Consider the following 25,182-nt stretch of genomic DNA (forward strand, 5'->3'; position numbering starts at 1 on the left):
TGTAAGTTTATGCTGCGGAGGAGAGAGAAGAATGATGCAGGAGGACAAGGCCATTATTTAAGCTGGTGTTTGACCCAAAGGCCGGGACCCTGGTGATCCCCAAAGATCTTTGGAGAGGACGTCCTCAGAGGGCACCTACCAAGTCTCTTTTAACTGTCTTTGGCCACTCACTCCGTTCTAATTAGGCAGAGGATGGAGAAACTCTCCAGGTGTGTTGTCTGAAGAGTTCCCACTTAGCAACACTAATATCAAGAAACCATGAATTATTAATGGATTGTTGCTGCAATTAGCAACACAAACACCAATATCATCTGATGGCATCTGAAACAGAGACAAGACTGTTGAGATGGAGTCCAGAGGAGGGCCCGGGGGTGGATGGAGAATCTTCCTGAAAGAGGGGTTCTGAAGCGAAGCCAGTTGAGGATGAGTCCAGTTGGAGGGGACAGTGGGTGGAGAGTTGAAGAGGACAGAAACAGCAATGAGTTTGCAGGAGTTCTCAGGGTGGATCACCTATTGAGACACCATTATAGAAAAGGCAATAGAGGGGAAAGAAGGGTGCGGTGGCTCACACCTGTAATCCCAGCACTTTGGGAGGCTGAGACAGGCAGACTGCTTGAGCCCAGGAATTTGAGATCAGCCTAGGCAACATAGTGAGACCCTTTCTCTACAAAAAAAATACAAAAAATTAGCTGGGCATGTTGGTGTATGCCTGTACTACCAGCTGTTCAGGAGGCTGAAGTGGGAGGATCACCTGAGTCTGGGGAAGTTGAGGCTGCAGTGAGCCAAGATTGCACCACTGCACTCCAGACTGGGTCAGAGAGTGAGACCCTGTCTTACCAAATTTAGAGAAAAAAAGGAGGGTACCACCTTAAGGGGGATCAGAGTTGCACCTGCCATGTTTATACAGCCATGCATCACTTCACAATGGAGGTATGTTTTCATCATCATGCAATGTATTTACACAAACCTAGATGGCATCGCCTCCTGCACACATAGGCTATATGGCGTAGCCTATTGCTCCTAGGTTACAAGCCTGCATGGCATGTTACTGTACTGAACACTGTTGGCAGTTGTAACACAATGGTGAGTATTTGTCTGTCTAAACAAATCTGAACATACAAAAGGTACAATAGGCCAGGTGCACTGACTCATGCCTGTCATCTCAACACTTTGGGAAGCTGACAAGGGAGGATTGCTTGAGCCCAGATAAACATCCCTTCAGGTATTTTCTTCTCACAGTCTACAAGATATGCTCAGTCATAAGGCGTTCACCTCCATTTCATCCTCTCCCATGCAAGCCCTATATTCAATACTCTTTCAACCTTCTCTCTCTCTTCATAGATGCTACCCCCAAATCCCGCCACTCTTTTACCTTCATTTTTTTCTTTTTTTTTTTTTTTGAGACAGAGTTTTACTCTTTTAGCCCAGGCTGGAATGCAACCTCCGCCTCCTGGGTTCAAGCGATTCTCTTGACTCAGCCTTCCAAGTAGCTGGGATTACAGGCGCACACCACAACGCCCAGCTAAAGTACTTCAGTAGAGACGGAGTTTCACCGTGTTGGCCAGGCTGGTTTCAAACTCCTGACCTCAGGTGATCCGCCCGCCTCAGCCTCCCAAAGTGGGAAGACTACAGGCGTGAGCCACCACGCCCAACCTCAACACCAATTTTAAACCCCAACCAACACTCGTGCTCTGATCTAATTAAAAGTTCTCTCACCATGTTTCACCACCTTACTTCCACTCACATAAAGGGAGCCCCAAATTAGTTTATAAATGGCAGCACATCAAAAGACCCTCCCTCCAAGCAGGATATGCCATCATTAAGGGATAACATAATGATACCCACTCTCTCCACCTAAAAGAGTTGTAGAGGCTGCCCCCTTGCCTTTGGGCACATCCTCCAAACAAACAGAATTAGTTGCTCTAATAAGAGCACTAACCCTAGCAAAAAACACACAAGTTAATTTATACACCGATTCTAAATATGCCTATAACATCATCCATTCCAATGCCCAAATTTGGAAAGAGCAGGGCTATCTCATGGCCGAGGGAACTCCTATCATTAATGGAAAACTAATCCATCATCTACAGGCAGCTTTACTTCCAGAAAAGGTTGCAGTTATCCATTGCAAAGGACATCAATCAGATAAAAGCCACATTTCTTTAGGGAACCGTGAGGCTGACTATTGAGCAAAACACGTCTCAACCAATCATCGAATTCCCCGATACCTATTTCCCCTCATACAACATATCCCCTCCTTTTATCCTAAACACCAAACACAGCAACTAGTTACGCCAGGGGCACAATTGAAACCCCCATACTGGCTCATACAAAACAAATTAGTCCCACCTAACCCTGAAAAAAACAACTCTTTTATGAGACACTCACAATCTTTTCCATAGTAGCCATTCTCCTCCACAACATTTCATAAGTTCTCATATACACATAACCCCAGATATAAAGGAACAGTTAAAAGCCATTTCCCATCAATGCTCTATTTGCCAGAAAGCATCACCCTATTCCAACACTAAACCTCTTCTTTCCCAAACCATCAAGCCAGGGGACACCTTTCAGGACAAGACCGCAAATTAATTTTACCCATATGCACCAGGAAGAAAGGCTCAGTTTCTTTTAGTTCCGGCTAATACCTTTTCAGGATGGGTGGAGGCTTTTTCCATCCAACAATAGAATTTCTATTATTGCCTCCAAATTAATAACAGAAATCATCCCCAGGTTCGGGGTGCCTCTTTCTTTCTAATCTGATAATGACCCTGAATTCATTTATCAAATTACTCAAACAATTGCACAAGCCCTGCTAATGACCTGGAAGCTACACATCCCCTATCAACCTCAATCTTCAGGAAAGGTTAAAAAAATGAGTAACATTCTAAAAAACACCCTCACCAAGTACTCACTCCAAACACATACAAACTGGGTTACACTTTTACCTTTGGCCCTTCTAAAAATGCAGGCACTCCCACCTAAACCTCCAATGCTCAGCCCCTTTAAACTCAAGTCCGAAAGACTACTCACCCCTTTTGTTCCACCTCAGAGTCAAGGCCCGCCTCTACCCACCCCTCTCATTTCCCCTCTTCTACATACCATCTGCCATTTTATTTGGGAATATGCTGACAAATGCCTGCCACAACCCGTAACCGACTCCTCTAATCCCTTCCTACAGCCGGGAGACTGGGTTCTGGTAAAAGATCCCAGTCCTACCCCCAATTCCCCCCCTCACACCTAAATGGAAGGGATCTTACCAGATCATCCTTACCACACCCACAGCAGCAAAACTCCAAGGACTCCCCAACTGGTTTCATTATACTTTTCTCAAGAAAACAGACTTCCCTTCACCACATACCCAAACAACCAAGTCTAAAACCCCTTCAGCCTTTTCTTATGTCTCCATAGGACCCACTTCCCTTCACCTCACCCGAATCCCAGAGAAAAAGGAAGAGAAATCCACGTAAGCCACTTACATCTCTTTCTCTCCCAAACTTTTCATCGCTTCCTAACCAACCTCATTACAGCCCTTCAGTGGTACCCTTACAAAATTCCCATTCTGCATCCTGATCAGCTCCTTACTGTGTTGTGGGACCTATGGCTTCAAGGAACTTTCCAGGACTTTAGTCCTACCCAAATAACTTTCTTCTCTTTTTGCTTGTTTCTTTCAATATAAATTCCCTAATCACATCAACCTCACCAATACAACCACTCCTCGCTGCTCTCAAACTAGAACTCTCTATAAACCTTACACGATCCCTCTTGCTGCAAGCTAACTGTTCCTTTGCTCCAGAATGCTGAATGTGCTTATCGCTGTCTTCCCCAGCTTACACAGCCCTTCCTACACCCCTTCATGACCTTTTAACAGGAAACATAACCTAATTTATAAACTCCAAAAAGGAGCTTCCTTTTTCAAAAGAGCTGACACCCTGGTCAGCGATTATCCCACTTCCAGGGCCAATCAGGCCAACAAATTATTTCAAACCTATTACAACTCCCTACAACACCTCAAGCCCCAAGGCCCTCCCATTAAAGGGCCCATAACTAAACACACCCCCCTTTTACTACAAGCCTCACTTTGCTTTTCAGCCTCTAAGGAAAATTTTCCTGTAGGATCCTTAACACCTAACCAATGCAACCACACTATCATTATTAAAAACCCCTCTGACCATCAAACTAATGAAGTTGACTACCAAGGATCACCAGAAGCAAATGGAGCATTTCTGCAACCAGCTCGTTTTACAGCCTCTCCCTCAACTAATGCCTCCGGCCCAACTTGTGTTGTCCCTGGTGCCCACCTTTTTCCATGGTTGTATATCAATGGTGCAACGTCCAACTGCATATTGTGTAAAAAATAACTCTTCCTATATCTCTACTATAGTGGGTGTCTCCCTGGCCTCCTCCTTGTCCACCTGGAGTAATGAACCACAGGAAAGAAACAGTACCCTATCTTTAATTCACTTGTTTTCTTTCCATATCTCCATCTGTATTTACAATGAAGGCTTGTTCTTTTGGTGTGGCACCAACACATGTCTTTGTCTCCCCACCAACTAAACTGGAACCTGTGCCCTAGTTTATCCTTCTCCCTCCACTAAACTAGTTCCTCCTAATCAAACTTTACCCAGTCCATGTGTCCAATAGGTTTTAAAAAAGACGGCCATCCATGTCATTCCTTTGATGGTGGCCTATAAGTGTAACCTCTATACTTGGATTGGGAGCAGGCAGATCGGCCACCTCTTTAACATACTTTTAAAAACTCTTTCAACAGAACTACAGGGTTCTTTTAAAAATATAGCCCAAAGCCTTATAAAAGCCTAAGACCAACTAGACTCCTTAGCTGGAGTAGTCCTCCCAAATAAATGGGGATTAAATCTTATAACAGCTGAAAAAGGGGGCCTCTGCCTCTCATTGGGTGAGAAATGTTGCTTCTATCTCAACCAATCAGGCGTAGTAAGAAACACTGCTGAAAAACTTTTAAAAAGGGCTAAAAAGCTAAGGAACAGCAAAACAACCAAATAAATTATTGGTTTGGAAACAAAATCATAACACAGGCCATCCCATTCCTGGGCTCTCTCCTAATAATATGCCTAGGACTAATGTTCTTACCCTGCCTAATCAACCTTTTTCAAAGATATTTAACTGACAGAATCATGCCTATCTCACAGACTACTACCCAAAAGCATCTACAGATAGCATTACTCCTGCAGTCAATCCGAGACCAAAAAACTCTCCATGCTCCCCTCAGCAGGAAATAGCCAAAGAAAAAAAAACATGCCGCCCTTTGTCCTTTTATAATTATAAGGTCTGGATTGACAGAGCAGGAGCATCACCATCTTGGGCAAACACCACTATTTTAAGTTCTCCTTGATTAAAAATCAGCCCCAAACATCAGCCTAATGGGTAATGTCAACATGACCAGAAATATTCCAACTCTAAGATAAACCTCCCCTCCGACCAGATATTCCAACCCTGAAATAAAACTCTCCTTCACACAGAAACATTCTGAGCCTGCGATAAGCTCCCCCTCCCTAAATCCTTAAATACCCTTAGTCTGTAAGAGAGAACACTCCTGACCGAAATCAGCCAGAAGCCCTTCTCAGGTTTATTCCCAGAATAAACCTGTCTTTGACTGTTATGCTGCTTTTCATGTTTCTTTCCTCTTTTTTAACTCTTACAAGAAGAGGGCTTGTGCAGGAAAACTCCTTGTTATAGTAACCATCAGATCTCATGAGATTTACTCACTATCATGAGAACAGCACAGGAAAGACCTGCCCCCGTGATTCAGTTACCTCCCACCAGGTCCCTCCCACAATATGTGGGAATTCAAGATGAGATTTGAGTGGGGACATGGCCAAACCATATCAGATGGGGTCTTGCTATGTTGTCCAATGTCAATGTTTGTTCATCTCCTTTAGGAAGATGAAGGAGTCTCCCCCAACTCCATTACCACCATCAGTTTACCAATTGAAAGGTGGGTTTCTCTTGAAAATGGAGGGATGGGCATGAGGAATTTTTGATATGATGTTGATGAAGGGGACTGCATGCAACAGCTGTCACCACACAGGCATGACGTAGTTCAGTCTATTACTAACAACAAAAACAATCAGATGGCAAGTAAGTCTAACAGCTCTCCTCCCATTCCATTTCAAGTTTCCTCTCAAAGTGCTTTCTAAGTAACTCATAAATAAGTGAGTACTTACAGACAGTGGTGCAGGTGGGACCCACTTGGTACTCAGTGCCCGACACAGAAGCCAGAGCTTTGGCCGCACGCCTCGCCACCTTGTCCTGGGAAGGGGGAACGTGGAGTGAGAAAAAATGGATCCTGAAGCTTGACTTTCCTCAGCTGCTCTGCTCTGGGATGGTTTGGAAGATTGATTCTTGGCCCCTCTCCTGATTTTCTTTCTGGTCCCTTCTTTCCCCTTCACCCAGTGCCAAGGCCCAACTGTAAACTGAGGGAGGTGGCATGGTTCCTTCAACTCCTTCTCCCACCACACACCCAGTTCTTGACTCTCAGTTTGGAGGAGGAGATGAGGAGGGAAGTGGAAGCCTGTGCATCATGTACTCAGATTGGAAGAGATAGGGGGTCTGGGGCTACTCACTGACCCGCTAGGAATCTAGTAAAGGCACCATCTTCACCTATCCTGAGAAGGGGGACATCACTCATACATGAGGGAAGACCAAGTATGTTCAAGGGAAAGCTCTCAAAGAGTTGGGTGTTGCAGAGTAGAGGAGGAGAAGGACCACCATAGGCGAATGGTCCCTGTGTAGAGTGCCTGCCCGAGAGGCCAGCTGGGAGTAGGGGAGCAGAATCAAGCCCACAATTTGCCATGAGCCTGGGAGGGGCTGCATCTGCCCGAGATTTAAGGGCTGGCTGTGGCCCTGGGCAGCCACCTGCAGTCACCCTTCAGATGTCAGGCCTGCTCCTGATGGCCCACGTTCTGGACAAGACACAGAGCATCCCAGGCCGTGGCCTTCACCCTCCTTAAACTCTTCCTTCACTAGAGTGAGGAGCTCTCCCCATTGCTTACCCGGGTGCCACCCACAGTCCTTGGTAAGCAGCGGGTCCACAACACATGGCAGTCAGAAAAACAAGGGAGAAGGAAAGGCGGGGCAGGCATGGTTCAGGGAACTCATAGCAGACACAGAAATAAAGAGCACTGTCTTCCTGTCCCCAGGAGATGACAGCGTATCCCAAAGGGCAGGGAGAGAAGACTGGGCCTTCAATGAAACATGCCCAGGCTCCTGGACTCTCCCTATAAAGCTGCAGAGTTACCACCTTAGCAGCGCCAGGAGGGTCAGGCAGGCCCCAGGCTGGGTGGGAGGCAGCTGTGACTCACCAGCTCCTTGGCATCTGGGGCCTTTTTGGCTGAGTATCCATATGGATACATCAGCAGCTGCGAGTAGCTGTGCAGGTCGACGAAGCACTTGAAATTCCCATGTTTTTGGATGAAATCTACCACCGATTTCACCTCCACTTCTGAATTGGCATGGGGTCCATGGTACACTTCGGAGCAAGGGTTGTCACTGGCTCCCTTTCCTGTTGGGGATAGTCCAAGAAGAAACATTAACTCATAATCCGGGAACACAGAAATGCAAGACATTCCACCTAGAGAGGGGCCAAAGGTATTGGGAATGGGCAGGCCACGGTGAGACGGCCCAGAGCACCTAGTCCACGGTGGGTGTGGACTGCAGAGAAGGCACGGAAGAGGGATGGTTGGGTGTTGGGTCTGCTACAGCTGAGGAGAAAAACTGTTGGAGTTGACCTTGCCTTGTACCAACAGCAGTTGTCATAAATAATTAATAGCACCCTTGAGAATGAGTTGTAATTAATAAGCAGTCTAGATAATTAATACGAATACCAATAAATAATGAAAATGACTCCATTTATTCTGGTGTCAACTTATTCTCTTGGTTCAGATCTTAAAGGCCAAGTGTGCCAGAAATAATCGATTGTTGTGGCTAAAATCTCTTGATTATTTGACAGGTTTTTAGAAACACTGCCTTCTGTATTACTTCATAATGTGGTTCCCTTGGGTTTCTGGGGGGTGTGTGTGCACACGTGCGTGTGTGTGTGCGTGTATGAGTGTGACTGAAACCACCCCAGTGGTGGGAATATCTGACTTAACTTTGAAGCTCTGAGTTCCCACATTTGTATCAGTTCCTTTCCCACAGTCATTATTTTCCCCCACTGGTTTATGTGGTATTTCTACACAAGTAAAAGAAGTACATTAAAAACAAACCATCAGGGCCGGGCACAGTGCCTCATGCCTATAATCCCAGCAATTTGAGAGGCTGTGGTGGAAGGATCACAAGCCCAGGAGTTCAAGACCAGCCTGGGCAACATGGCAAAACCCCACCTTCACAAAAAAATACAAAAATTAGCTGGGCATTGTGGCGTGTGCCTATAGTCCCACCTACTCGGGAGGCTGAGGTGGGAGGATCGTTTAAACCCAGGATGTCGAGGCTGCAGTGAGCCGTGATCATGCCACTGTACTCCAGCCTGGATGACAGAGCACGACCCTGTCTCAACAAAACAAAACAACCAACCAACCCCATCAGCACAGCCATGGAATAGTGAAAGGGAACTGTCTGGATTTGGAATTGGAAGGTGAGTTTAGATCAGAACTCTGATCACCCATGTCATCTTGAGATTGTCTCTGAGCTTCCACCATCTCATTTCAGATCATAAAATTCACTCGCTAGGTGAGAAGAATAAATATGATAAATATGGGAAGGTACTTGGTACACAGTCGGCACTTTTGTGGAGGGTGGATTTTAAATTGCTGGCACTCACAGCCCAGGTCTCCTAATTCTCTTTCCCTTTCCATGACAGCCAGCTGCTAAGGTTCATATCTACACATCTAAGGGTACTGGAGTGGAATTTTCAAGCATGGTCTTGCCTATTGGGGTGACAATGCTAATTCCTCTCTTCTGAGTTGCTGCCAGGAGTCCTTCCACCCGTTCAGAACTTGCCCAGGCAGGGCTGGTAGGGTCAGGGATAAGGAAGGTTCCCCGTTTTGTATGTCTTAGAAGAGGGCGTTTTAAAAATATTAGTGCAGATGACAATCTCAATGTAAGATGGTCTGTTCCACCATTCTCTCAGGAGGACAGACATTACTATCATTCCCTTTCAAAATTATAAAAATACATTTTAAAAAAACAACAAACAGGCCGGGTTTGATGGCTCATGCCTGGAATCCCAGCACTTTGGGAGGCTGAGACGGGCAGATGACCTGAGTTCAGGAGTTCAAGACCAACCTGGTCAAAATGGCAAAACCGTGTCTCTACTAAAAATACAAAAATTAGCTGGGCATGGTGGCATGCACCTGTAGTCCCAGCTACTCAGGAGACTGAGGCAGGAGAATCATTTGAACCCGGTAGACAGAGGTTGCAGTGAGAGTGAGCCAAGATCCTGCCACTGCACTCTAGTCAATGGAGCAAGACTCCGTCTCAAAAAAAAAAAAAAAAAAAAAAAGGCTGGGCTCGGTGGCTCATGGCTGTAATCCCAGCACTTTGGAAGGCTGAGGCAGGTGGATCATGAGGTCAGGAGATCAAAACCATCCTGACCAACATGGTGAAATCCCATCTCCACTTAAAAAAAAATGCAAAATGTAGCCAGGCATGGTGGTGGGCGCCTGTAGTCCCAGCTACTCAGGAGGCTAAGGCAGGAGAACCACTTGAATCCAGGAGGCGGAGGTTGCAGTGAGCCGAGATCGCACCGCTGTACTCCAGCCTGGGCAACAGAGCGAGACTCCGTCTCAAAACAACAGCAGCAACAAACAAAACACTAAGTCAGAGCCTAAGGAGTGCTCCTCAGTTTCTCAGTGACGCAGCAATGGAACCAGAGTGGAAATGGGCTCTGTCCTGGCCAGCTCAGAGCACTGGTAGACCAGGCGAGCCCAGGGACAGCAGGATTTGAAAACTGTCTCCCCACCACCTACCTGCAAAACTAGCGTTCCAGTTTCTATTTGGGTCAGCACCAACGCAGGAGCTTCCAGGATTTAGGGACCGCGTCTTCCTCCATAATCGGTTCTGAAAAAGCCACCAAGGAGGGGACAAACAACTCGAGGCAGATCAGAGCACTGAAGAGAGAGAAGGTGGAGACAACACACAGGCAGGGCAGGCTGCTCGCAGTTCTGCCGTGAGGGCCCTGGGGCTCCGGTGCTCACTGAGCAGTGGCCTCTCCTCCCGCAGAGAGAGGAGTATTTCCCCTTCTGGCTCTAAGAGAAGGACTTCTTCCAAATGTACTGATGAGACCTTTATGTGCTAGAACCAGTCAGAAACTACCTGAAACCACTGAATCATTTTTGGCTTTGGTAGAAGTGGGACAAATGGACACTATATGCCTCTTTGATAACAGACCTAACTGGAAGTGCACAGCCCGTTTCTTGCTTGCCTAAAAAATTCCCCTGAATCCAGTCAGGCTCTAGACCTGGCAATCTGTGAATAGGAAATACCGCAGATAAGGGAACAAACTAAATGGCATAACGAAGAAGCCATCAGCCAAATTCAGAATGTGAGACACTGTACGGGGCAAATGAGTTGGCTTCTCCCCTAAATGAGTGAGACTTTTAAAAGGTGTGTGTGTGGGTGCTGTTGTAGAATGAAAGAGACTGCAGAGACACAGCACCACGTGCATGCGCAGACCTTGTTGGGTCCTCACTTGAACAAATTGACTCTTAAAAACACTTTTTTTTTTTTTTTTTTTGGAGACGGAGTCTCACTCTGTCGCCCAGGCTGGAGTGCAGTGGCTGCCATCTCGGCTCACTGCAAGCTCCGCCTCCCGGGTTCACACCATTCTGCCTCAGCCTCCCGAGTAGCTGGGACTACAAGCGCCCACCACCGTGCCTGGCTAATTGTTTTGTATTTTTAACAGAGACGGGGTTTCACCGTGTTAGCCAGGATGGTCTCGATCTGCTGACCTCATGATCTGCCCACCTCGGCCTCCCAAAGTGCTGGGATTACAGACGTGAGCCACCGCGCCCGGCCTCGACCTCCATTTTTAAGATAACTGGGGGTGGTGTTAGATGATATGAAAGAACTTCCATTATTCCTTTAAAAGTGATAATAGCGCCACGGGGTTTTTTAAGGTTTTTTTGTTTTTTTGTTTTTTGTTTTCCATCATCAGTTAGAGATGCATACTAAACTAGTTTAGGGTGAAATAACATAATGTGTTGAATTTGTTTTGAACACGTCAGGAAAAAAAATGTGTGGGAGGGTAAGAGATGAAAAGAAGATTGGTAAAATGTTGGTCATTGTTAAGACCCATGATAGGGAGTTCATTAGACTATTTTCTCTAAGAAAAAATATCCCCTGGTGATTCTCAGCTCTGAGGATGACTAGAAGAAGAAATTGCAAGGAAGCTCATAAGGTGCACATTTGTGGTAATTCTCTCCAAGGTCAGACAATTAGTGGCAAAGCAAGGAATTCAACAGTCTCCAAGCCCAGCCCATTTGGGAATACTCACTTGAGTTTGAGTATACACATATCCATCAGGATTGGCCACAGGCAACAAGAAAATATCCATTTTTTCCAAGATGGAGGTGATAGCTGGATCCCTCTGGTAATCAGATACAATCTAAGCAGAGACAATATGCTTGTCAGCTATCCCATAGCAGGATGGGTCATTAGGGCTGAACCATGTATCTTCTAAAGATGCCCGGCATCCAGCTAGAATGGATGCTCCTAGAACAGCATCTAACCTCAAAAGCCTCCCTGCCACCCTCAAAGGCTTTGCTCTCTGCAAAGCCCTCTGAGCCCTTCAAATCCTGGAGAGACACAGCTGCTTGGGGACATGGCTGCTAATGACATCAACTGCAGTGAGTCCTGGGGTACATGCTTTATTCCTTCCTTCCAGGAGGAGGGAGTCACACATCGTAATAGTTTGTAGGAATTTGAACCTCCAATGAAGAGGGAGGGAAGATGTGTCCTCCACATGCAACCCTCCTCTCCCAGCAACCTTTCTTTCTTTCTTTTTTTCTTTTTTTTTTTTTTAAGACAGGGTCTCGCTCTGTTGCCGAGGCTGGAGTGCAGTAGCATGATCTCAGCTCACCACAACCTCCACCTCCTGGGTTCAAGGGATTCTCCTGCCTCAGCCTCTTGAGTAGCTGCCCTCCCAGCAGCCTTTCTAGGAGATGGAGATGGCAATGAGGTCCCCAAGGACCTGTGGGGCCTCCGCTGGGTGTTGCTCCACTCCCCTTCTGTGGGGTGGACTGTGCTCAGAGGCTCAGGCCCACCTCTGCTGCCTATCAGCTTGTGCACCAGCAGGAACGCAATCGTTTGGCTGCAATGAGCTGACCAAGGGGCTTTGACCATTTGCTTCTCCACTCTGAAAAGGCCCCCAGCCGACTGGGTCTTAGCAGAGCACCCTCCCACCTCGTGCCCCAGGCCCAGCTACATGGCATGCTTCAGGGGCACCCCGGGCCCATCAGCATTCTTGGCTAATACCAGGCGACATGACCTTCCTTGCTGTCCAGATTGCAGTGGCCTGGGAGATCCACTCTCGGGAATGGATGCCTGCATTCAGCCACATGGCCGGCCGCCGCGCGCCTTCCCCAGTGCTGAACTGCAGAAGGGAGAAAAGGCTCAAAAATGACCGCCTGCCCACATCTCTGCTCACTTCTCCTCTCTCCAGCTCTCTCCCATTCATTTAATTCATTTAAGATAATTCAGAGACCAAATGTTCCTAAGGGCACCATCTATTTATCGAGCTTATCCGTGACCAGGAAGCTTAATTGGTTGGCTGCGGGGCCAAGCTGCAGCTCCAGGCAGCCTGAACCTCTCCAGCATTCGGAGTAAATGGGAGGGGGAAACAATCGTTACTGTGTTTTATGATGCTGGTGCCATTAGAGATAATGTTATGTCTCTTGAAAGACCTCAAATGGTATCCCAACAGCGAGAGACACAAGGGTACACAAATCAGGCTGTTTCGGTCGATAAGATAAATGAATTTGGTTTTAAACTAAGAAGAAGCGGGGCTCGCTATAGCTCTTTGTAAATGGCAGTCATGAATCCTGGCTCCTGCCTTTGCCATAGTGTTGGGCTCCCTTGGGTCAGAGCTTGGTGCTAATGAAGCCAGGGTCTCCATCAGATTGGCAAAATATTTAAATGTAATTATCCAGCTCCACGGCAGGTCTCCTCTCCCACTGGTAATTTGCTTAGTGCCACAAGCCTGAGTTCTTTGGGACTTACATGAAGCTGAGGGTTTGGCAAATTCTTAGCACCTTCAGTGTTCCATGGGTTATATGCCCAAATTCCTTCTTATTCATTCAGCTGGATTTTTATGTAATTTATGTCATTATCATAGTTCTTTACCTCTTTTGCCAATATAGTCTTGAATCTGTTAGAAATATTTGGAAATTAGGCTTTGTGCAGCCAAGGATCAGAGGCTGTGCTTAAAATTACACCAACCCTCAAATTCACTTCCTAGGTTGATTTTCCAATAAGTACCCCCTGCAAGCAGAATAGAAGTCAGGCCCATCCCAACTTGTCCTGCTATTTACAGAGGTGAGAATAAAAGTAAAAGACTCTGTCCCATCTGAGAGCTTTCTGGAATACTAATCGCCTCCCTCTGATCCTGTCTTTCAGCCAAAACTTGGATGAGATGTGCTCCTTCTAACTCCCCCTACATTAGACAAAAGCAGGGGACTCTGTCAGACCAAATTCCAGCCCAGGTACAACGTGTCCTGATCTCGCTTTCCTCCCTGAAGGCAAGGAGTTCAAAAAGCTGCCCTTTTCAGAGGTCTGAGGCTGGGTCCTGGACATGAGGACCCAGGAGATCCTTCCAAATGCTTGTGGCCTCACCTTCAGTACATACATCGGCCGGTTTTCAAACGAATGTCCAATCTTCACCCTCCTCACCAGGTCAGGAAAGTCTGCGGCAATGTTGTCCATCTCGTGGTAAATCTGAAGCATGAAAGAGCGAACCCAGGGACATTTTAAAAATCTGTTCAGCTCTGGCTGGGTATCTGTGATTTACTTTGTTGGTCTTAATTATCTCTTCCGGGACTCTAATCTTGGAGTTGACCGTATTATCAGCATGGAAATGCTGAGTATGAGAACTGCCTGAATAGTCCTTTTCTGCAGTTTTCTAGAGAGTAGCACACTTTATTTGTTCACAAAATTGTAGTCCACTAAACTAGAGTAGAGAGGCTTTTGCAATATTGCTCTAACACTGTGTCCTTTGTCACTGTACTAGACTGGACAGTCAAAGACAAGGGGCCAGGCGCAGTGACTCATGCCTGTGATCCCAGCACTTTGAGAGACTGAGGCGGCAGGATTGCTTGAGGCCAGGAGTTTGAGACAGCCGGGGCAACATAGTGAGACGCCATCTCTATAAGAAACATTGAAAAATAAAAATAGTTCATAAAAAATACGGAAGAGGAAAGAAATTTTAAAATTTAAGAATAAGATTCTTAAAAAAAGAAAGAAATTTAAAAATTTAAGAATAATAATAAAATAAAATAAAAACAAGCCAGGTGCAGTGGCTCATGCCTATAATCCCAGTACTTTGGGAGACCAAGGTGGGAGAATTACTTGAGCCCAGGAGTTCGAGAGCAGCCTGGGCAAAGTAAGGAGACCCCCCAGCTCTACAAATAATGGAAAAAAAAAAAAATAGCCAGCTGTGGTGGCGTGTGTCTGTGGTTCCAGCTACTCGGGAAGCTGAGGTGGGAGATTCATTCAAGCCTGGGAGGTTTAGGCTACAGTGAGCTGTGAATGCACCACTGCACTCCAGCCTGGGCAACGAGTGAGGCCCTGTCTGAAAAATAAAAAATAAAAAGAAAGAGCTCCAAAGCTCTTATACCAGTACTCTCTAAAATTCTGTGACCACTTTCTCTACTCAAAAATAATAAAAAATTAGCATGCACCATATATATGTACACACACACACACAATGATACAAATATACTGTGCGCATTATTAAACAATTGAAATGGTTGTGTTAATAATAAACATAAACATATGTAGAAATATAAATAGAAGTTGTAATCGTTTCTTCCTTTATCCCTGTGGACTATCTTGCTTATACCCTGTGGATACATGTGCGCCGCTTTGGAGATAATTTATCTAAAGGCTTTGAGAGTGCAAGTGAAGAAAGGCAAATAAATGGCTAAGAATACCCTTATTTGCTTTCGGGAAAAAAGTTCAATTTAAATAGAATTTATCCATCTTAGTTTTCAAACCACTTGAGGGCCAAAAGAAAATAAACAAATGTATTTGTTTCGGCCTTAAGACTGGAAGAAGGAACTATACAGAAGAGGAAAATGTGTAATTAATATAGAACAAAGTCAAGCTTAAAGGGTTTATCAGACTTGCTGTCAATACGGTAGACTGAGCAGAAGCAAGAAACCACCTCCAAATACATAGGCAAACCAGGTAAAATACAAGGAAAATGATTCACAGCCAAGTTAAAAAGCTAAACAAGAGGAAATTGTAGGTACCAGAAACAAAGAAGGAACTAACTAGGAGGGTAGAGGGTGGGAGATGATGCCACAGAACACCATCTCTGCCTTGGGTGCTACAGGCTTAGGCAAACCTGGACTAGGAGGGGAGCCATAGGACCCAGCATGGCACAAGGAGCTGGAACCTGAGAGCTAGGAATGGGCAATTTGGGCCACAAAAAGGGCCTACAAATTCTACCCACTCTACCCACTGACCCTAGAGAGTGGAGGAAAAGCAAGGATAGCTGCCTTGAGCCTTGGGAGACACTCACTGCTTTCAAAACACCAAGCTGTGTCCCGGTGTGGGGTGCAAATTCACACTGTCCACCACTGCCACAACACAGACAATGGCTTTGGAACCAGAAACTCTGGCAGAGACCAACATGAAATTCCCACTAGAGACCTAAGAAAGCCTAAGTGGTTATATGAGCCAGTATGAGCTTTTTTTTTTTTTTTTTGAGACGGACTCTGGCTCCGTCGACCAGGCTGGAGAGAAGTGGTGTGATTTTGGCTCATTGCAACCTCCACCTCCCAGTTTCAAGTGATTCTCCTGCCTCAGCTTCCCAAGTAGCTGGGACTACAAGTGCCTGCCACCATGCCTGGCTAATTTTTGTATTTTTTTAGTTGAGACAGGGTTTTACCATGTTAGCCAGGCTGGTCCTGAACTACTGACCTCAAGTGATCTGCCCACCTCGGCCTCCCAAAGTGCTGGGATTACAGGTGTGAGCCACCTTGCCCAGCCTAGAATACGAGTTCTTAAAAGCTGTTTTTAGGAAGAACTGCATGTGACTGAGCTAGGATGATGGTGGCACAGTTATCCACAGCAGAGAGCTTCACAGTGAGGACAAGATTGCTGTAAAGGGCGCCTCACACCAGAGAAACCAGAGGTGAGCACGTGAGAGATGGTGAGGCTCCAGCAGCCGGCAGGTGAGGCGATGGCCCCTCCAGGGTCTTGGGTGACATTTGCAACTGTTTAGCTCAGTTGGCGAGGGCCCCATGTTCATGAGGCTTATGTCACGAGCTTGATCCCTGTGTGGGCTCTGAGCTCTGCTTTCGTCCATGGCCTGAGACTGAACTCCTAACTTTATCCAGCTGTTTTGCAGATGTATGTCACTGGTCTCAAGAGGGATCAAGGGTCAGAGCCGTTGGAAGTGTATGCAATAAACAAAGCAACCGACAAGCATGGGAAAGAAGTGGAAATAGTCAACCTTTGAAATCCTCCCTCAAGAAGAGAAACAACTTGAAGTACACGCCTTGTGAAATGCATGCCAACAGCACCATGTCTGTATATCAAGAACAACATGTATTAAGGTACACCAGAGGGAACACTAATTTAGATGTGGGGGAGTGTTCCTGAGCTAGTTGTCTGCAGATGAATGGAGACACTGAGGGCTGTAAGAGAACTGTACCGCATTCATGGTACAGTTCTATTCTACAGCCTCTCTTGATTTCTTAAGTTCCAGTATCCCAGGAAATTTTTCTACTTCAAGTTTTTCATTTGAAGGTTTGGCTTACCTTGAAAGTCAGCCATCTGTATCAAGTGGTTCCTAACTAAACACAGCACCAAAATGCATGATGGAACAACTATATACATTATAAGTAGTCATGATAAATGAGTGGAAATATTTGGTTAACCTTGGAAATCGCTGCTTGTCTACTTGCCTGGAATAAGTAACATTTTATTCTGAGTGAGTAAAATAGAGGGGTTATGGTAGGGTAGAAGAAGTTTGAATTACAAGGACTAGAAATGATTGCAATTATTTTCATGGTGTTCTGAAGGAGTTGCTTAAGGAAAGAAGAATGGTTGAGGGAGGAAATAGCCAGGCTGTATTTCATGACACTCAGGTGCTGGTAGGAGTTAAGCAATCCAAGAATTAGACAGGAATTGAAGTGTACACATCTTAGCCCCTCAGTGAGTGGATACTGTGCTGAAGACTAGTGTCTCCTGGAAGGAGAGAGGTTACAAAATTAAGGAGACAGAGAACCTTGATCTTAACCCACTCTGAAACACTTACAGCTTTCAGGGAATGGTAAGCCCCGTAGTTGAAGTTATTACTGCGCCGTTCTTGCCCTTCATTCTGTTGCATTTCTTCATCTTCATTGTCTAAAAGGGCCTAAAAACACACAGCAATGTTGTGAAGTGATCCACTGCAGACGCAGGTTTTACGTTTTTTCTGCCATATCTTGGCATATGGGTCAGCCAAGATGGCGGCCCCTTCAGCCCATCAAGCAGCACAAATGTCAAGATTTAAAAGGGGGTCAGATTTCTTTCATATCTTTATAAAATTTTACTTCTTGGCTGGGCGCGGTGGCTCACGCTTATAATCCCAGCACTTTGGGAGGCCGAGGCAGGCAAATCACGAGGTCAGCAGATCAAGACCATCCTGGCCAACATGGTGAGACCCTGTCTCTACTAAAAATACAAAAATTAGCTGGGCGTGGTGGCACGTGCCTGTAATCCCAGCTACTCGTGAGGCTGAGGCAGGAGAATTGCTTAAACCAGCGAGTTGGAGGTTGCAGTGAGCCAAGATTGCACACTATACTCCAGCCTGGTGAAAGAGAGAGACTCCGTCTCAGGAAAAAAAAAAAAATTTTACTTCTTGGTGCCCAATTTACATGGCCTCATTCAAAATCCACTTACTCCCTGGAAGCAACATATGCGCTCTTTGGCTATTCTATAGTATGAACTCTCTAGACATGAGCCCGCATCTGGTATCCAGTGCCTCTGAAATACACAGTTTGGGAAACCATTCAGAAACAAAGAAATTCTTATAACCACTCATACTTTGAAGGTTCCTGGCAGATGTCTGTGACATGTGAGGATGATTAATAAGTTCATAGCTGCTAACGCCATCAGGAAACTCCCGGGCCAGATCACCAATTAGTCCATAACCCACCTCGGTGAAGGAGAGAGCATGAGCCAGATACAGGTCGTGAGGCCAGAGGATGGCGTTCCCTCTGCTGGGGCTATCCATGACATTCCCCCTGTCTCCAAGGGTGCCTCTGTGGTGGGTCCCCCACACCCTCCCCCTGCTCTGCTCTTGCCACTTGACTTCAAAGAAGAAAAGAAAGAGGGACTTATGGCTTAATGGCAGATCTAGGATATGCCAGGCACTGTTAGACATTTTACATACATTTAATCCTGAATCTTCTCAACAAATCACATGACAAAGGTCTCACTATCACCATTTTACTGATGAAGAAACGGAGGCTCAGCGGGTTAATAACTTGTCCAAAGACATAGCACACAGCACTAGTAGTTAGCAAAATCAGGATTTGGATCCAAATCTGTGTGGTTCCCTGGCCTATTTATGCCCTTTCTACTACAAAATGTTGTTCCTCTAACAAGTCACTGCACTTTACTTCCATTTGCCTCCATTTCCTCATCCATAAAATAGAAAAGGATAAAACCAGAACTTGCAAATCACTACGGTCTACTCTGGACTGGCTGCCTGGTCCTATGCGAGACCAGGAGGCAGGGGGCATAGTCTACCTACCTGCAGGTCCTCAATTGCCACTGCATACTCTAAGCCCTGGGATCTCAGGAAGGATTTAACTGCCTGCAGACTGACAGATGGGACCAGGACATCCACAGGCCGATTGAAGGTGGAGAGAGATTTCCAGACATCGAGCTGAAGGGAACAGAAATGAAACCAGGTTAAAGGACAGTTCAGGTAAAAAGTACAATGAGCTCATTCTTCTAGAACACTGCCAAAAGCCAGGGTGATCCCTGAGAGGCTGGGCTCTGCCCAAGGTCAAAGTTTGCCCGTTTCACAATTGTGTCTGGTCGGACCCGCCCAACAAGCAGTATCTGGCAGAGACCGAGCATCATAAGTGGATGGCAGCTAGAAGGATGGGGCATATACTGTTCAAGCATCTCCTCTCCCAGGACACCACAGCTGTGATGTCAACTACAGTGCTCCCTTTCTCCCATTGGCCCCCTCAATTGTGTAAATGGCCAGTGGACTCACACGGGATTATATTCAGAGACTCCTCAGAAATAAAAATAATAATACCAGTAGAGCAAGAGTCTTCTCCTACCAAAGTTAGAAAACACTCAGGAGAGCTAAAAAGAAGCAGATACCTTCAAGTTGTTTGAATTCACTAGTTGACTCAATTTGCTGATCTCGTCTCCATTTCTGACATTAATCCTAAAAACTTGGTCCCTGGGGAAGAAGAAAAAAGAGAAAAAGAGCAAAAGATAATGATGAGCTTTCAGCTGGCAAAGAAACCCCAAGCCTCCTATCCCAGACGCAACCAGGCCGAAAGAAAGGAAATGGTCTAGTCTTTGGTTTTAATGTATGGCCATTAAAAATGAGGCTACATGGCAACTATGAAAAAGTGCTTATGGCATAACTTTAAGGGAAATATTAAGCGAAAGAGCAGGACACAAAATTGTATGTATGCCATGATTATAAGTATGGAAAAAGCAGATGCATTGGAAGAAAAACAGACAGCGGAAATATACCAAATGCTGACAGCCCTTATGTTCGGGTCGTGGGATTATGGATGACTTACTTTTTTCCCCCTTGTATCTGTTTTCTGTAATGTGGTCATATTACTTTATAATGAAAAACATATATATTTTACAGGAAGGAATGTGCCTGAGTTACACGCAAAGCTAACTCAAGACATAAAGAAGCACTTCTTCACTGTCAGGGCTGAGGACGGAAACCCTGGCGGCACCTCCGTGCTGGAAAGAAAACAGCATCTCCATGCTGGGAGGGTGAGCTATGCCCTCTTAAAACACAGGCGAGGCTGGTGCTCACTCAGTCCCTTCCAGCTCCAGAACCCCATACAAAGGCTCGTTTGGGTGGAAACTGACTATGGCCCATGGTGCTGAGGCTGGATTTGGGATCCACTCCTCCCCACGGGGAGAGAGGGTACCCTTAAAGGACACAGACGGGGCTGGCCAGTCTCAGTCCCCTTTGTCATTTGTCCTGAGCTTGCTTCATATACGTGATTTAGCTTCCGCAGCGGCGGCAGGGGTAGCGGGCCCCCAAGGTCCTGTGTGTGGGTGGGAGAAAGCGGGGCCTGAAAAGCTGCCTTTGTGCTCTCAGCTGGCTGGGGGAGACAGGGGAGCCATTAGGCTGTTGCTAGGTGACGGCCCCAATGAATCCGCACTCGATGCTGTCACTGCGTCATCCCTTTGACACAAGTGAATGCAAAGAGAGCCGCTGTGACTCAAGGACCTGTTGAGAGTGAATGGCTGTCACAGGGAGCTGAGCGTGCAGCCCCACGGGGCAGCTCCTCAGCCGAAAACCGGTTTCATCCAGATGGCCCTTCAGGGTTTTGCTGGGTTCTGGAAGGTTCTAGGGGCTCTCCAGTGGGTCTAGGCCAGCCTCAAGGAGTCAAGGTCCACTACAGAGCCGTTCCTGCTGCAGGTGGCTGGCCAGGAGGAGATGCCAGTGCCGAAGGTTCCGTTTCTCCTAACCCACCTGGTCCCCCCACAGGGTCCTGGAGGGGAGCAGGTAACTGCACCCTGTGGGCACTGCTGAGGGCCCTGAAGAGATACCACTGGGTGGGCAGGTCTCAGTCTGAACCCTACAGGTTTGCCAAGAGTTGAACCTGCCGCCCTCGGAAGATGAGGCATCAAACCTGATCTTTCCCCGACCTCGGCAAGCACCCTTGAAAAAAAGGCACCGATGTAAGACAGAATGGAGCCAGGCACCGTGGCTCACACTTGTGATCCCAGTGCTACAGGAAACCAAGGTGAGGGAATTGCTTGAGGCCAGGAGGTCAATATCCTCCTGCACAAAATAGTGAGACTTTGTCTCCACAAAAAAAATGAAAAACTGTTAGCTGGGCGTGGTGGTTCACAGCTGTAGGCCAGCCACTCTTTAAAATGGCAATTCTATACTCGGGAGACTGAGGTAGGAGGATTGCTTGAGCCCAGGAGTTCAACACTCCAGTCTGGCTGACAGAACAACACCCTGTCTCAAAAAAAAAAAAAAAAAAAAAAAAATTGGGGCTTCTAGAAAGATCTTGTGTGGTGACATATTTATTAGCACAATTAGGCATGTGTAAAATACAGCACTGGCTACAACAATCGCAAAGAGGAAAGGGAGGAAGAAGGAACAGGAGGAGAAAATAAAGGAGGACATAAGAATAAGAAGCTCTTTGAGTATGAAAATCATGTTGTGCATTCATCCAACACGTGCGTTTTCATTTTTCCAAAGTGGTGACTTCACAACAAAACTTGTGCACATTCCTGGGCACAGTCCAGGACAATGGGACACCGTGTCTCTGCCTGGCCCTGAGGATGATTAAATCCGCAAACCCATTTCATCCTGCTCTAATCAGCCAAGCTACAGAGGTCAAAGAAATATCTGTAGCATGCAAAGCGGCAGGGCAGAAGAGCAGGTGCAGAGTGGAGCCCATTTCATCTGTCTCTTCTTCACTTCTCCCTTCCACCCCACCTCGGACCCAGCCCAAACTCACTATGTACTTTTGTATGCTTTTGTACATGCTGTTCCCACTGCCTGCAATCCATCCTTTTTCTCATCTGTCAGGCCCATCTAGTCCCATCTAATCTTTAGGACCGACTCACATCACCCATGAAGCTTTTCCTGACCAGAGGAGGCAAAGTCCTAACAGTCTTCAGATAGTGCTGAACATTGGCAGTGGTGGGAGTGAGTAGCAATATCCTTTTTTTTTTTTTTTTTCAGACAAAGTTTTTGCTCTTGTTGCCCAGGCTGGAGTGCAATAGCACGATCTCAGCTCACTGCAATCTCCACCTCCTGGGTTCAAGTGATTCTCCGAGTACCTGGGATTACAGGCATGCACCTCCACACTTGGCTAATTTTGTATTTTTAACAGAGATGGGGTTTCTCCATGTTGGTCAGGCTGGTCTCAAACTTCTGACCTCAGGTGATCCACCTGCCTCAGCCTCCAAAAGTGCTAGGATTACAGGCGTGAGCCACTGCACCCGACGGTAGCATTATCCTTGTGAACAGAAGCACAGCAACACCCGAAAGCAGGGAGGACGTTGAGGGGTGCCATGTGAAGAACAGCCTTTTTCTTGTCCTCACTGTCCTTGTCTGTATTTGGAAAATACCCTTGTCAGTTCATGAGACTCAAGATGGTGGAGCACATCCTATCTCCACTATCTGGATATTCACTCAAAGACCTGAGCTCTTTCTGAAGATGGAAGATTGGCCCAGGAGTCGGATGTGTTGGGATTTACAGGCGGCCATGTCTGCCCCTCCTGCTCCACACAGGTGTTCTCGCAGCTCCTCTTAACTCGATCCTCTCCAATAGCCAGGGCGTCCGGCTGCTGCCAGTGCAATGGCTGGCACCCCTGCTCCCTCACCCTCACAGGCATCTGTGCTTTGGACAGTCAATCCCCACTTTGGTGACTGAGCATCTATCCCTCCCCTTTCACCATGCTGGCAGCCAAGTGGCCCATTCTTTGTGCCTTTCTCATCTGCCTCCCTAGCCAGGCTTAGCAGCCACCACAAATAATATTAAGAGATGGTTTCACAGAACCCTTAGATGCCTGCCAACTACTGCTGATGCTATAACCAGCTCTGCAAATGGTTCCTGTTCTCTGCCTGCCCGGTTCCTCTAGGCATCCTGGCCATTGTCCCATCTGGAAGATCTCTGAAGACCAGGGCAGAAGACTCCAGTAAAGCAAGAGAGACTGGGGAGATAGGTGAGGCAGATAGAAGGAAGTGGAAGGGGTGGTGGGTGGTGGGGAGAACCATCATCCTTATCTTCAGCAGCCAATCCAGAGCCTGGTTTCCCAACCACTCGAGTGCTCAGAGGCCAGCTTCTCCTTGCTCTAAATGTTCCCTTTGCTCTAAAAGCTGGGTGTCCGGGACATCTCTAGAGGGCCCAGGAAGAATTCCACTACCTTTGCTAGGTTTCCTACTGTGGCGTGAGAACAGATTTGGGGATGAGAATGACACTATCAGTTAAAACCATCTGCAGTCAGCTCAGGCACACAGCTTTTTCTGTGCAAAATTCCTGCAGAGAGCATTCTAGGGCCTGGCCCAGCTGTCGCAGCCCAGGTGCCCACCGCATTGCAAGAGAGGTCTGTATCTTGCAAAATAGAGATCTTTCAGTCACATGAATAGCTGCAGTGGGAGCCTCACAGTTCCATGCGTCAGCCCACACGGCAGTAAGTCTAGTCACTACACACCTACTGCTGAGCCACCTGTGGGAAAATCATCCCTGGCCACCTGCTACGCCTAACCCCTCTAAGCTGTTTGGCAATAGAGACACAGGTGTGAACAGAAGACATCACCATAAAAATTAGTCAATCTCATGTAAGTAATTACCTCAGAAAACAACCCCAAAGTCTCATTAGCCAGATAGTAAAATAGAAAGTAAACTAAGAGATAGATCCAAGAGATACAGGATTTTATTTGGAGACGAACTTGTGTTACAGCGAAAAGAGTTTTACGTTCAGAGTTCCAGCTCCCCTGCTTCCCAACTAAGTGGCCTTGGGCGTGTTCCTTAACATTTCCAAGGCTGACTTTTTTTTCATGCTTAAATGGAAGAAAATAACACCCCTGCCTGGCAAAGTTGTTGCGTGATCCAAAAGATAATGTACATGAAAGCTCTTTGCAAATGGCAAAGTATTATGCAGTAATGAGTTATTGTAATTCAGTCTTCTAACAGGGCACCATGGTATCCCTTTTATCTCTCCTACCACCCGAATGTCCTCTCCCCTGCAAACCTCAAAGCATTCTGCGTGAAGCGTGTTGAGCATGTGTGTGTGTGCACACACATGCGCACACACACACACACGGGGTACAGGCATGTGTCTCTGCATGTCATTTTCATAGCTGTGTCTAGGCAAGACCTATGAAATCTCCACGTCCCAGAAGCCAATGAGAAAGCACCAGCTCAGAAGGGGGTATAGCTCAGGGGTAGAGCATTGAACTACATAAAGATCAAGAGAAAGCACCAGCTCTGCAAAGCCTTCGCCATTAACAAAGAAGTGAAACCAACAAGCTTGAGACCCAGGGTTTCCCTTTAAGCATGGCGGAAATTGGAAACAAACCATTTCTGGTAACCGGTAACTCTTAGTAATTAATAACGTAGCTCTTAGTAATCAGTAACTCTTAGTAATTAATAAGGTAGGAGTAAGAAAGCAGATGCCTGGTACTGACCTTATAAATAAGAACTAGGCAGAAAAAGAACTGGCAGGAGATGAGGGAGCTGGGGAGAGATTGCAGTGATCATCTAGTCCTGATTTCACAGATGAAATTGGGTCTCAGAGAAGAGAGTGGACTTGCCCAGGATGACACAGGGACAAAGCTGGAACAAGAGCCCAGGCTTCCTTCCTCCATGTGAGCTATGATCAGCCATTCATTTTCAGTTCCATTTGGCTCCCATATTTCTGAAATAACCAAATAAGAAGTCCAAAAGGAACTTACCCAAAAAATTTTTCTCGGTCACAGATGCTGGACCCAATGAGGGCCCCAATGAACAGTGTCCACCTCATGTTCCCGGGGAGTCAGTCATACAGTGGCTGAGTCAAGCTGTATTTATAAAGCGTCTGAGAGTGACTCAAGTCCTCAAAAATGCTAATGCGATTCCCAACCACCCTTGCAACTCTGACAGTGTGACAGGCAGGCCTCACCAATGCTTCTCCCATTCCTTTCAAGTGATAAAGGTTGAGCCTCTCCATTTACAAGGTCAGGAACTTGCTCCAGGAGCTGAAAAAGTCTGTGCCAAGGGTACCATATTGCTCATCACTTGGCATTTAAATAGTGTTTTTTCAGTGAAT

General features: G+C 46.5%; 1 protein-coding gene across 2 annotated transcripts in view; it reads right to left on the reverse strand.

The window, feature by feature from the left end:
• CPA4 (carboxypeptidase A4) overlaps positions 1 to 24,944 on the reverse strand; it is a 29,795-nt gene extending 4,851 nt beyond the window's left edge. Inside the window, exons 1-10 of one of the 2 annotated variants that reach the window (XM_011995862.1) lie at positions 24,830 to 24,944; positions 19,528 to 19,609; positions 18,941 to 19,075; positions 17,459 to 17,557; positions 13,807 to 13,908; positions 12,464 to 12,568; positions 11,471 to 11,581; positions 9,945 to 10,035; positions 7,341 to 7,540; positions 6,204 to 6,288 (exon numbers count right to left, since the gene is read on the reverse strand). In XM_011995862.1, coding sequence (XP_011851252.1) covers positions 6,204 to 6,288; positions 7,341 to 7,540; positions 9,945 to 10,035; positions 11,471 to 11,581; positions 12,464 to 12,568; positions 13,807 to 13,908; positions 17,459 to 17,557; positions 18,941 to 19,075; positions 19,528 to 19,609; positions 24,830 to 24,897 — 1,078 coding nt within the window. In that variant the 5' untranslated portion in view covers positions 24,898 to 24,944. The remainder of the gene's footprint in view (positions 1 to 6,203; positions 6,289 to 7,340; positions 7,541 to 9,944; positions 10,036 to 11,470; positions 11,582 to 12,463; positions 12,569 to 13,806; positions 13,909 to 17,458; positions 17,558 to 18,940; positions 19,076 to 19,527; positions 19,610 to 24,829) is intronic. The other variant, XM_011995864.1, reaches the window with a different exon arrangement.
• Between the last annotated feature and the right edge of the window lie 238 nt (positions 24,945 to 25,182).

This window comes from Mandrillus leucophaeus, unplaced genomic scaffold, assembly GCF_000951045.1.
Source record: "Mandrillus leucophaeus isolate KB7577 unplaced genomic scaffold, Mleu.le_1.0 Scaffold5, whole genome shotgun sequence".
Taxonomy (NCBI): domain Eukaryota; kingdom Metazoa; phylum Chordata; class Mammalia; order Primates; family Cercopithecidae; genus Mandrillus; species Mandrillus leucophaeus.